Source organism: Jaculus jaculus, chromosome 7, assembly GCF_020740685.1.
Source record: "Jaculus jaculus isolate mJacJac1 chromosome 7, mJacJac1.mat.Y.cur, whole genome shotgun sequence".
NCBI lineage: Eukaryota > Metazoa > Chordata > Mammalia > Rodentia > Dipodidae > Jaculus > Jaculus jaculus.
In genome coordinates, this window is record NC_059108.1 from 117,977,746 (window position 1) to 117,991,581 (window position 13,836).

The 13,836-nt window shown below is 45.7% G+C and overlaps 1 protein-coding gene across 2 annotated transcripts in view; it reads left to right on the forward strand.

Moving 5' to 3' along the window:
- Rhoj (ras homolog family member J) overlaps positions 1 to 13,836 on the forward strand; it is a 100,701-nt gene that overhangs the window by 71,713 nt on the left and 15,152 nt on the right. For both annotated transcript variants that reach the window (XM_045153964.1, XM_045153965.1), the window contains one exon: positions 11,705 to 11,869. In XM_045153964.1, the coding sequence (XP_045009899.1) occupies positions 11,705 to 11,869 (165 nt within the window). The remainder of the gene's footprint in view (positions 1 to 11,704; positions 11,870 to 13,836) is intronic.

Sequence of the window (13,836 nt, forward strand, 5' to 3'; positions counted from 1 at the left end):
CTATTTAATCTTAAATCCAACAAAACTATTTCAAAGCTCTTATGGAGTTTAATTATTCTTGCCCACTGCTCTGTCCTTTTAATTAAAAAAAAAAAAAGTAATGCCAGGCATGGTGGCGCACGCCTTTAATCCCAGCACTTGGGAGGCAGAGGTAGGAGGATCACCGTGAGTTCAAGGCCACTCTGAGACTCCATAGTGAATTCCAGGTCAGCCTGGGCTAGAGTGAAACCTTACCTTGAAAAAAAAAAAAGTAATACTAGTGTTAAGAATGAAAGCTATGGAGCTGGAGGGATGGCTTAGCAGTTAAGACGTTTGCCTGCAAAGCCAAAGGACCCCAAGTTCGATTCCCCAGGACCCATGTTAGCCAGATGCACAAGGGTGTGCACACATCTGGAGTTCATTTGCAGTGGCTAGAGGCCCTGGCATACCCGTTCTCATTCTCTCTCTCTCTCTCTCTTTCTCTGTCAAATAAATAAATAATAAAAATATTTTTAAGTGAAAGTTATAATGTATTGTAAAAAAAAACAAAAAAAGTCCCTGTAAACTCCAAATTGAAGCAAGTAAGGTGTCCTACCCCTCTGACACAGAAATGGTATGTGCTGATAAAACATAGTAACAAATAGGTTCTGGCACTTTCTTTAACTTAACTTTCACTTTAATGCTTTCCACCGGTGAGTCTGAAAGCTCAGCGGTAGATAAGGTTCACAGGAGCCGGAAGTGTAGATGAAAGGAATCAAACACAACTGAAGGTCCCTTCTGCGCCTCAGCGTCCAAGATTAGAACCTTGAGATAATTTGAAGAAATCACGAGAGGAATGGAGTAATTAAGCAAAAAGATTTGAAGAGAAGCCCAAGGGAGATCTTCCAGCACTGAAAGATTTTAAATACCGAGATGTGTTACATGAAAGGATGACCTGTCATGCGTTTTTCTGGAACAGTGGCTCATTAAGAACCAGCCACTGCAGTTGTTACCTGCCCAGTACTGGGTTCATCAACATGTCATCATGGATGATGGAGGAAAGCAAAAAATAAAAAGATGTCAAACTAAAAGAAACCCTACTTGGGAAAGAAAGGAGGTTAGGTGGAAGGGATATGGGGGAGAGAGGGTAAAAGAAAATAATGGGAGGGAATTATAATCAAAATACATTTTGTACACGTATGGGAAAAAAAAAGTCAGGAAAGGTTTATGACCCCTAAAAAGTATAAATAAAAATTTAAAATAAACCAGCCACTGGGACCTCGCTGCACAATTTCTGACTCGTGAATACCAAGAATTTGTTCTTCTGATAGATTTCCTGGTCTGTGTATCACACGATGGGAACCATTGCTCCAGCAATGAGAGGCAGTGCCATTCAAAGCGTTATCCTGGGGCAGCAGTTTCAGTACCCCCACAGAGCATGTCAGAAATGAAGACTGCTTTGAAGGTAGAGGCAGGAGGATCAGGGATTTAAGGCTGCCCTCATCTACCCAAGCTACATGAACCCTATCTCAAAAGAAGGAAGAGAGCCACAGCACGCCTTTAATCCCAGCACTTGGGAGGCAGAGGTAGGAGGATTGCCGTGAGTTCGAGGCCACCCTGAGACTACAGAGTGAATTCCAGGTCAGCCTAAGCTAGAGAGAGACCCTACCTTGAAAACCAAAAGAAAAAAAGAAAGAATAAAAAGAAGGAAGAGAAAAGAGGTGCAGGCTTTCATGCCCCAGCCACTGAATTTGAAAATTCACTTTAGGGGCTGGAGAGATGATTCAGCAGTTAAGGTGATTGCCTGCAATGCCCAACAATCCAGGTCAATTCCCCAGGACCCATATAGAGCCAGATGCACAAAGTGGTGCATGTATCTGGAGTTTGTTTGCAGTGGCTAGAGGTCCTGGTGTGCATATTCTGTCTGTCTCTCCCTCTCCCTCTCCCTCTCCCATTCCCTCTCCCTCTCCCTCTCCCTCTCCCATTCCCTCTCCCTCTCCCTCTCCCTCTCCCTCCCCCTCTCCCTCTCCCTCTTCTTCTCTCTGTCTGTCTGTCTGTCTCTATCTCTCTTCTTGCAAATAAGTAAATAAAATATTTCTTTTAAAAAAGAGAGAAAATTTGCTTTTAGGGGCCCAGGTAGTTTCTGTGCCCATTGAACTTAAAGACACACTATTCTAGAAGTCTCTGGTTATTGAAGCATTGCTCCCAACATCAGGGGGATTTGATAGATAAGCACCGTTACCTACGTTAATTCCTATGGGTCTACAATCTAGCCAAAAAGACTTGGTAACAAATTTAACTTAGAAACGGCATCCTCAAGAATTCAATTTGCCATCCTAAGTGGAACAATCCACCCCTCCTTGGTGACAGTCTACGAAGTGTTGCTGAGGTCACATGGCTAAGGAACAATTCAGAGTTACTCATTTGACCAATTAGTAATGAGGAAAGAGTGACAGTCTCCAAACAGATGAATAATCCTTGAACCCAACAAAAAGGAAATAGGTCTCTGAATCCAGCTATTGAGGTCCATCTTGCTTGAATAATTAGACTTTCTTGCATGAAGAAACCAAACAGCAATGCCCTCAGCTTTGTCTGGAGCTAACTGGGGGGTCAGAGCTGGGGTGGGGGGGAACCAGCTCAAGAAGCAAATGCTTTCTGAAAGGTAAAGTGAAAGGAACTCATTGACACCACCCTCAAAGCCAGCCTTGAGCAACATCATTTGACCCAGTTCCCTGTCCTGTGGGGGTACCAGTGTGCCTCCAACATGGCCACAGCAAAACCTGACTCAAAACTCCCCTTCCCCATCACACCTCAGCCAAGCGTTTTCCAGAGACAGTTTCTAATGAAGTCGCATGCATTCACTGCCAACCCATGGCAGCTGCTACTAAACACGAGCTCCCTCCTCGAGGCCCTGAAACAAACTAACATGTGGGCTTTGAGTGGAGACCTTTGAAGACAAAGGCTCTTGAGAGCATGGCTAGCATTCCAAACACTGGGTTAAGCACAAAGTAAGGGGATTACCCCTCAGATCACTGGGCCCACAACGAAGCCAGTCCTCCAGCCAAATCTTCTTCAGGCTCATGCTAAATCACCCCGTACAACACATGCACCTCGGTGGGTATTGCTGAAAGTGATTTCCAGAGCTCAGCTCTTGGGCTCAGCTACAGGAGGAGAGCATGATGTGCTCTGCCCACCAGGCAGACAGCAAGATGCTGGAGTGGGGTTGCTTCAGTAAAGCCTGGGCATTCACGGTCAGAGGAACACCAAACTGAGACAGCGGTTGCCCAGGTCATGATTTAGAGCCAGGTCTCCTCCCACCCCCTGTCCTGTCCCCGTGGGTGGGGCAGCCACAGTGCTAAGGAACCTCAAACTCCTCCCAGTGGGCCTGCGCTCGGACAAGTGAGGTGAGCGAAGCCTGCTCAGGTTGTGGGCTGGCAAGCCAAGCTCCAGGTGGACATATGGATCTCAAAGACAGCATGGACGATCAACAGCGCCACCAACGAGGAATGCAGCTGCTCCTGATGCCAGGAGCTGCCAGCTTAGACAGACACCAGCTTCTCAGCAAGGTGAACCTGAGTGCCCTGCCCAGGAGCCTTCTAGAGTTGGGGCTGCCTGCAGGTGGGGGTGCACAGAAGGGTGTCTGTCACTGAGAACCCGCAGCTTATCAGCTCAGTGACTGTGGGAACAGAAAGGCCTCGCTCACCCAGGGCTCCTGGCCACGTGGCTTCACTGGAACCTGATCTCGAAGCTTCTGTCTCCCCCACAGGCTGGAGAAGCACTCCACAGGCAGGAGGTTAAGTACAGCTGCGGCTCATTAATGGGAACCCAAGGTCCACTTGGAAGCCCACGGCCTTCCTGTCTGTTAGGGAACGAGCCAGTTAGGGTCCATCTGGAATGCAGGACCTGGCATCCACATTCTGTGGAAGTTTGCCTGCAAGCTCAGAACAAATGTTTTCCCCCAGTAATCGCCTCAAACCTTCTCACCACATGCATCTCGGCGTGCTTTCTATGAATACGAAGTTTGGCGAATTAGAAGTTTGCCCACATGACAAGCTAAGTAACCTAAGGATTTAGTCTTACTTCTCCCCAGATTATGGAAAACGGAGCTGAAGGGACAAGGACTGAGAGCTGCAGACATTTGGATCTTGTTAAAACACAGTTCAGAAGAAGTTAATTGCAGAGTCAGCCCCAGTATCCAATGGGGACAGGGACTCTGCTCCAGGAACCACAGCTGTTGTTGACATGAGATGGAGGATGCATTCTTTTACTTGGTCATTAAAGTGCTTACTACGTATGTCAAGACACTGTTCCTGGGGCTGGAGAGATGGCTTAGTGGTTACGGTACATGCCTGCAAAGCCTAAGGATGCAGGTTCGATTCTCCAAGTCCCACATAAGCCAGATGCACATGGTGGTGGTATCTGGAGTTCGTTTGCAGGGGCTAGAGACCCTGGCGTGCCTATTCTCTATCAATCTCTGTCTCAAATAAATAAAAATCTTTTAAAAAAGAAAAAAGATGCTGTTCCAACAAGCAGTCCGCGGGTAATAAAGCTTTTCATTCTTGCAACAATTATATCATGCCAGCACTATCTAGCACTTGCCTTTTACAGATAGAGGAACTGAAACAAAAGAACTTACCAGAAATCACTCCAAAGTCATCATCACGGGCAGGGTGGGGATTTGAGTCCAGAAAATTGGTCACCGCAGCCTGTGCTGTGAAGAACTGTCCCAAGCTCCTGCCCTCCAGGGGGTACCCATGTTTTACAAGCCACACTTGTAACTTGTGACAGGAGAAGATGAAAATGATGATGGTACCAAAAATCAGGGATAAACATCATGAAGCTCAAAGAGAAGACCACCCTAGGCCCCACTGGACGAGTTTAGGCAGGTGCAGCTCTCTTTGCTAATAATCAAAGGGTGGTCCCGGCACCAGCGGCGTGGGCGTTCCTGGAAACTTGCTAGAACTGCAAGGCCCAGGCTTCCGCTCCAGGCCTGCTCCCGGGCAAGACTCCGTCATGTAACAAGGTCCAGCTGATTCAAATGCGTATCAAGCTGGGGGACTGCTGGTCTCCTGGATTCACAGATCCACCACCTGGCTCATCATGATACGGCTGTTCATGAGCAGAATTCAGACTCAAGTGTTTGTTCCTCTGAACTATAAAAATAACCGACCAGGGCTGGAGAGATGGCTTAGCGGTTCAGTGCTTGCCTATGAAGCCTAAGGACCCCGGTTCGAGGCTCAGTTCCCCAGGACCCATGTTAGCCAGATGCACAAGGGGGAGCACGTATCTGGAGTTCGTTTGCAGTGGCTGGAAGCCCTGGTGCGCCCATTCTCAATCTCTCTCTCTCTCTCTCTGTCTCTTTCTCTCAATATCTGTCACTCTCAAATAAACAAATAATGAACAAAAAAAATTTAAAAAAATAACCGACCAGGGCTGGGGAGTTGGCTTAACGGTTAAGCACTTACCTGTGAAACCCAAGGACCCTGGTTTAAGGCTCTATTCCCCAGGAGCCAGTTAGCCAGATGCACAAGGGGGCGCACACATCTGGAGTTCATATGCAGTGGCTGGAGGCTCTGGCATGCCCACTCTCTCTCCCTATCTGCCTCTTTCTGTCTGTCACTCTCAAATAAATAAAAATAAACAAAATTTTTTTAAATAATAATAAAATAAAATAGCCAACCAGCCGGGTGTGGTGGTGCACATCTTTAATCCCAGCACTCAGGAAGCAGAGGTAGTAGGATCGCCATGAGCTAGACGCCACCCTGAGACAACATAGTGAATTTCAGGTCAGCCTGGGCTAGAGTGAGACCCTACCTCGAAAAACCAAAAAATAAAAAATAAATAAAATAACAAAACCAACCATAACACAGCCTCAGATACAACTCCACATGGAATGTTTTCTTGCCTTTAGGGGGAAATTATGTGGTAAGCCCTCAAAAATCTACCTACTCTACCTCCGAGTTTCTACCTAACCCAGGCCCTTCAGTCACCTTAACCCTCTAAAGCTCAGAATGGCTCATTAAAACATGGACTCTTCAAAAAGCACACAGGCACCCGTCTTCCACCATGTTTCAGCATGAGAAGAAGCCTCGATGCCGGCTGGACCAATCAGCCACACTCAGGGCCCCTTGACATCATCCTAACATGTGGCAATCCAACCTAAGATCCAAGTGTGCTCCATCACCAAAGTCATTCAAATCATCAGTGGGTATGAATTCTAATCCCCAACATCCCACTTCCCAGGCCCCAATCCTGAGATACACTTGGTATTAATCCTAAACCTCTGCATGCTTTCTATGACACAGACACTGTGGCCAACTGAGCTACAGGACTCCTCTTCCTCTGCATGCTTCCTAGCCATAGTCAATGGCCAGCCCCTCCCAGGCCAGACCTAAGCCTTCTTTGAAAGTACACTTGCTCTGTAGTTCTGTTGAAATTAATCTGTCAGATCTAGGGCTTCTGAATACTATAAAACTGGCTGGCGGCTGGGAAGATGGTTCAGTGGTTAAAGGAGCTTGCCTGTAAAGCTTGTGGTTCCTCAGTACCCATGCAAAGCCAGATGCGCAAAATGGCACATGTGTCCGGAGTGCATTTGCAATGGCAAGAGGGCCTAGTGAGCCCATATTCTCTCTCTCTCTCTGTCTCTCTCTCTCCCCCATCTCTCTCTCATAAAAAAAAATATTTAAAATTTTTATTTATTTATCTATCTATTTGCAAGTAGAGAGATATAGAGAGAAGAGACACAGAGAGAATGGACATGACAGGACCTCCAGCTGCTGCAAACATGAACTCCAGATGCTTGTGCCTGTTTGTGCATCTGGCTTTATGTGGGTAACAGGGAACTGAACCAAGGTCATTAGACTTTGCAGGCAAGTGCCTTAACCGCTAAGCTATCTCTCCAGGCCAAAAATAAACTAAAATATTTTTTGATTGGCTTGGGAGAGAAGAATGAACAGAAATCTGTACCTGTGGTCTTGTACCTCAGCTTAGCCACCTTTTTTTTTTTTTAATTTATTTTGGTTTTTCGGGGTAGGGTCTCACACTAGTCCAGACTGACCTGGAATTCACTATGTAGTCTCAGGGTGGCCTCGAACTCACAGTGATCCTCAGCTCTACCTCCCGAGTGCTGGGATGAAAGGCAGGCACCACCACGCCCGGCTTTAGCCACCTTTAGTTCATGTAGCATCTTGAACAGCGCTACGCATCCAGTGAGCAATGAATATTTTTAAGTGGAACTACACAGAAGCCCTAAGGTTTCTACAGAAAAGAAATCCAGAATGCAGTGAGCTGTGACACCCAGCAGCTGATGTCACCAGAAACCTCTCAGCTGAACTCCTGGGCTATCTTGCCAAGAGAGTAAATGATATAAGAACACTTCTCTCACCTTTCCACATAGTCAGACCACCAGTGATGGTCTCCCTGACTTTTCCATCCCATAAGCAGAATTTATGTGATAACTGCCAGGTCAAGAATTAAATAAATGTGAGCCTTTCAGGCGACCAGGCACTTGCTCCCCAGGTCTGGTGTTTCTCACGCGTGAGGTTTGTTCTGGGACCTTGAGTTTTCAAATATGCAGTATCTGCTGCCACCTTGTGGTCGTTCTAAGGAGATGCCAGCCATCGAATAGATGACAGTTGGTGGGTTAGCACTTCTAGATCCATGGGTCCATCCCGATTCCCAGATAGCCAAACTTAAGAAAATGCTTAACCTGCCATTTAACATTCTAGGCTGCAACAATAAAGATGCATGCTAAACACCTCTTGCTGGTATTTGATATCTATGGTATTGGTCCATCAGAGAACATCTCTAAACCTTAACTTACTCTTCTATGAAGCTTAGAAAGATGGTATCAACTTTCCAAGGCCAGCTGAGTATTCTGTGAGATAATTCATGTAGCTTTTTTCAAACAATGCCTGATCCTTGATAATGAGGCCTCCACACATCCTCAATTGATGGTGAAGATGACGGCACAGCAAATCAACTGTTTTCAATTCTAGGCCCACCCTAGGCCATTGATACAGGATTCTGAGATAGGCAGGCCCGCCCTCTAGAGATTATGATTTTCAATCCCAGAAGAGGGAGCGGGAGGAGGCAGATGTTCATTTGAAGTTACAGCAAATCCCATTTCTTCCAATGAGTAAATATTATTCAAAGAATATTTGGTGTGGACAGAGTATAAGTAGGGAATGAGAAGGAGGAAAAATCAACCTGTCCCCTGATCCATCCATTTGTGACCATCCAAATGGGAGGATAGAGTGGCAGAAGTCAGGAATGCTGTGAGTAATTGTAAGTGAGAACAGGGAGGTCTTAACTTGTAGGTTTTAGCAGGTGGTTGGTTATTCTGGCATCAAAGCTCTCCAGGAGATTGTGGAGCCTTGCTGGGGCCGGTGTGTCACTGGAGGCAGGCCGTGGAATTCTTTAATCCAGCCCAGTTTGCCAGGGCAAGATAGAGCCCCCTGCTGATGTGACAGTAAGAGCCAGCTGCCTGCTCCTGCCATGATCGTGCCTCCCCTTGAAGCTGCAGTGGCTAGGTGATGTGGGGTTCTTTTTTCAGCCCAATAAAAATTGATGTAGCAGAGAAAAACTTTAGCTAAGAGAAAAGTGAGTGGGATGTGGGAGTCGTTAATCCCAGCACTCAAGAGGCTGAGGTAGGAGGATTAGTGTGAGTTCAAGGCAGCCTGGGGCTACAAAGTGAGTTGTAGGTCAGACTGGTTAGAGTGAGACCCTACCTCAAAAGACAGAGAGAGAGAAAAGCAAAAGCTCCCGTTGGGATAGGAGGGGCCCCAGAGTTGGGAGTCCATGGAGTACACTCAGGCTTTGAGTTTACAGAGTCTGAGGCTCTCTCCTCTCCTTTATTAACCTATCCTTTTTTTTTTTTTTTTTTTTTTGAGAGCAACAGATAGAGAATGGGCACATCAGGGCCTCCAGCCACTACAAACGAACTCCAGACACATGTGCTGCCTTGTGCCTTTGGCTTTATGTGGATACTGGGGAATCAAGCCTCGAACCAGGATCCTTAGGCTTCACAGGCAAGCGCTTAACCGCTAAGCCATCTCTCCAGCCCAACCTTCCTTTTTTGGCACTTCAGTTGGCACACAGCTCTGACTGGTTTTCCCACCCCTGGCCAGGGGTCCATTGACATGTCTCCTGGGAGAGTGTCAGGAGGCGAACAGAACCATGAGCTCATGCTTCTCTCTGTGCTGCTTAACTCGGTGGCCCAATTCTAGTCCTTGTATCATCCCTGACTGCCTGTTTCTTCTAACCATCCCTAAAACCGTAAGCCAGAAAGAACCTTTCCCTGCATAAGCTGCTTCTGGCTAGATCTTAGGAGGATATTGTTCAGGTGATCACAGATTGCTGCGTAAGATGACGGTGCTCCAGCTCAAAGCACCATATTCTATAACACTCGCACATATGTACATAGAAACATGTATGCAGTATACTATATACTCACGTATGACTATGTGGTGTGTAGGGTGTGTTTGCACACATGTAACTGTTATATTCTACTCAGTTCTATGAAAGCATATAACACTTTTTATTGAAAGATCTGAAATGTCCTTGAGGGGAAAAGTAAAGCTAGTGTTTTGTTTACTTGGTCATACAGTAGTTTGGGGGTAAATTTAAAACAAATCCAGGATTCTTAGTTTTCATCTAAATCTTTGCCCAACATAGTTTCTCCAAAACCTATAGGATTTTGAAGATTAAACCATTACAGATTATATGATTCCAATGTCACAGGAAAGCTGCAATTATCGTACTCTTTAAATGGGTGAATGTGCTGACTGGGAATGTGGCTCACCAGTTCAAGGCACTTTCTTGCAATGCCTGTCAGTTCAGGTACAACCCCCAAGCCACCCCTGTAAGCCAGATGCAAACAGTGGTGTGAGTACCTCATACTCATTTGCCATGGTAAGAAGACCTGACATGCACACACATACTTGCAAATAAATACAATTGATTGGTGAATTTCTTAACACAGAGAAGTAGAGTAGAACATTCTTATTAGGGGCAAGAAGTGGCAGGAAGTGGGGAGAGTCTAATCAGTAGCACAAAGTTGTCAATAGGCAAGATGGGTGATTCTAGAGAATACACAGTCTGAAACTGTAGTTAATAATACCTTATGTTATATCAGTAACTTTCTCTTAAAAAGTTAATTTGGAGCTGGGCGTGGTGGTGCACACCTTTAATCCCAGCACTTGGGAGGCAGAGGTAGGAGGATCACCATGAGTTCGAAGCCACCCTGAGACTCCACAGTGAATTCCAGGTCAGCCTGGGCTAGAGTGAGACCCTACCTCGAAAAACCAAAAAATTAAAAAGTTAATTTGGTCCAGGCATGGTGGTGCATGCCTTTAATCCCAGCACTCGGAAGGTAAGGGTAGATGGATTGCCATGAGTTCAAAGCCAGCCTGAGACTATATAGTAAATTCCAGGTCAACCTGAGCTAGAGCGAGACCCTGCCTCAAAAAAAGGGGGGGACTAGAGAGATGGCTTAGCAGTTAAGCGCTTGCCTGTGAAGTCTAAGGACCCCAGTTTAAGGCTGAATTCTCCAGGTCCCACATAAGCCAGATGCACAAGGTAGCATAGGCATCTAGAGTTCGTTTGCAGTGGCTGGAGGCCCTGGAGTGCCCATTCTCTCTCTATCTATCTGCCTCTTTCACTCTCTGTCTGTCTGTCATTCTCAAATAAATAAAATTAAACCAAAAAAAAAAAAAAAGTAAATTTGGGGCTGGAGAGCTGGCTTAGCAGTTAAGGCACTTACCTGTGAAGCCTAAGGACCCAGGTTCAATTCCCCAGCACCAACATAAGATACACAAGGTAGTACATGTGTCTGGAGTTCATTTGCAGTGGCTGGAGGTCCTAGTATGTCCACTCTCTCTCTCTCTCTCTCTAGATAAATAGATAGATAGATAGATAGATAGATAGATAGATAGATAGATAGATAGATAGATTTATATATATATGATATACATGTATATATATTATATATCTGTTTTCTCTTCCTCTCCCTCTTTCTCTCAAAAGAAATAAATAAAGTATTTTTTTTAAAAAAAAAAGTTAATTCCAGGTGCTTTCCAGCAACAGAAGAACCATGGGAGGAGATGGGTATGCTAGCTCCTCTGACTATAGCACAGCAAAGTATCATGGTCCACATATGAAAGTTTCAGGCTCAAGCATATGCCATTTAACTATGACAAATAAGTGCATAGACTATGGTATGTGAGTGATTTCTCACTGAAGCTGTTCAATTCTTTTCCTTTTTTTGTTAAGAACATACTTTATATGGATACATCATGTGCTGATATCATTTCTTCCCTCCTCAATGCCCCCATTCTGCTGGGGGTCCCTCCTCATTGGGGTTGCTGGTATCCTCAATGGGGCTGTGGGTTATGCGTTGCGGGAGCAGCAGTCAGTTATTGAGGGGAGGCAATGCCTCCGGGCATGATATCCAACCTGTGGCTCTTGCAATCTTCTTACCCCCTCTTCCACAAAATTGCCTGAGCCTCGGTAGGTGAGTTGTAAAGTCTACCTTCAGCAATGAGCTCTTCTTCTGAAATGAGGACGGTACAGTCTATATATACAACAGAAGCTGTTTTCCTGGGTGTTGGCACCTTTATTTCTAGAACGTAGAGACCCAGCAAGGAACTGGATCTCTGCGTGCTTCCGTGGATTCTGTTGCCTCACTCGGGGAGCCACAGACTCACCTGCCTCGGGCTGTACAAACTCTCCTCTGCTCTTTTTGCAGGAGGACTACAACCAGCTGAGGCCACTCTCCTACCCCAACACGGATGTGTTTTTGATCTGCTTCTCTGTCGTCAATCCTGCCTCTTACCACAATGTCCAGGAGGAGTGGGTCCCAGAGCTAAAGGACTGCATGCCTCATGTGCCTTACGTCCTCATAGGGACACAGGTTACAATGCGGGTGATGGCAGGGTGGGACTGGCTATGACAAAAGTGGACACTGTATTTCACCAAACACTGTGGAGACATCTCATACGTGCCATGTCCCTGAATAGTTCTTAAGATGTGCATGATTATTTGGCCCGTAGTTTAAAAAAAAAAAACATAGATTTGCTCAATATGAAGTAGGAAATTTTGATATGGCCTTTGAAATTTTTCTCAACTTCTTTAAAAAAAAAAAAAGATTTATTGATTTATTCATCTGAAGGAGAAAGAGAGAAAGAAGCAGATAGAGAGAGAAAGAATGGACGCACCAGGGCCCTCGGCTGCTGCAAATGAACTCCAGATGCATGTGCCACTTTGTGCATCTGGCTTACATGGGTTCTGGGAATCAAACCAGGGTCCTTTGGCTTAGCAGGCAAGCACCTTAGCCACTAAACCATCTCTCCAGCCCTCAACTTCTTTAAATTAAAAAAAAAAAAAAAAGTTTTTTAAACAGGTACTCTTTTCCAACCCTGAATGAAGCAAAGAAGTAACGATGCCAACCTCACATATTACATGGTACTTTCTGTAGGTAAAATCCACAGTCGTTTTAATGTAGCAAAAGAGCCATGTATGTGGGTCAGAATGACCCTAAGCCATCAGAATGGGCATATAATGTCAGGTCTCCTACCTGACACTCCTGGAGGAGGAAGGCAGACACTCACAGCTCTGTGTTTCCTTTAAGACCTCGGTCTCCCATTTCTTAGAAAAGAAGTTACACACTTCTCCAAGATAGCATATCTGAATTGCCAAGACATCCGAAGTGTTTTGAAACTAATAAAATTCCATAGTTAATTTCATAGCCAATTGCACAAACGAGTTAAAGATTGCCCCAACTCTTTGTTTTAAACAAATTTAGACCTTTGAATTCAGGCGTGTTCCAAAGACACAGAACAAAGTAGCACTGAAGGGCTGTATGGTGGTGATGCTGCTTCATCTTACATCTTCTTTGCCCAAGAGAAATTCTTAAATATCAGAAATGAAAGAAAAACGTTTCCTTAAGAAGATGTGAGTTGCTGGGCATGGTAGTGCACGCCTTTAATCCCAGCACTGAGAGGCAGAGGTAGGAGGATCACCATGAGTTCTAGGCCACCCTGAGACTACATAGTGAAGTCCAGGTCAGCCTGGGCCAGAGAAAGACCCTACCTCAAAAAAATAAATAAATAAATAAATAAAAAAGAAGAAAAAGAAGATGTGAGTGATTCTCTAGTAAACTCAGGCATGCACATGTGCACACACACACACGCACACACACATGCACACACGGGTGTTTGGGACCTGTGTGCTCCAAGAAGAAAGTGGCAAGAACCAGGAGCAATCAAAATCTTTCAACAGGGCTGAAGGGATAGCTTAGCGGTTAAGGCATTTGCCTGCAAAGCCAAAGGACCCAGGTTTAATTCCCTAGAACCCATGTAAGCCAGATAGGCCCTGGAGTGAAAGAAAAAAAAAATCTATCAACAAGACAAGAATAGATAGCTGACTCCCTGTCACGAGGTGAACCACTAGATGAACACATCATCTAGGGCCCAAGTGAAACCACAAAGGAAGTGGGGAGAAGAGCAGAAGTGCTGCTTCCACGGTGAGCCTGACCACCTGCATCAGGGCGATGGGGACAGACCCTGAGGAGACTTAAAATGCACCAGAGCAGAAATCCAGAAGCTGCCGAGGTCTTAACACCAAAATAGATTTAAAACACACCCACAAAGGCTCGAGGCATTGTGTGGAAGTGGGGGTTAATATAAGAGCCGCAGGGTGGGAGTGAATATCCAGAGGCACTGCCCTCGCCCCAACACACACAATGACTGGCTGCTGCCCTCACAACTCCACGGTGAACACCAGCAACCCCACTAAGGGGGGCCCTCAGTGGAGTGGGGGCAGGGCGGAGGGAAATGACGGTACCAACACTTGATGTATCCATACAAAGTTTCTACTCAA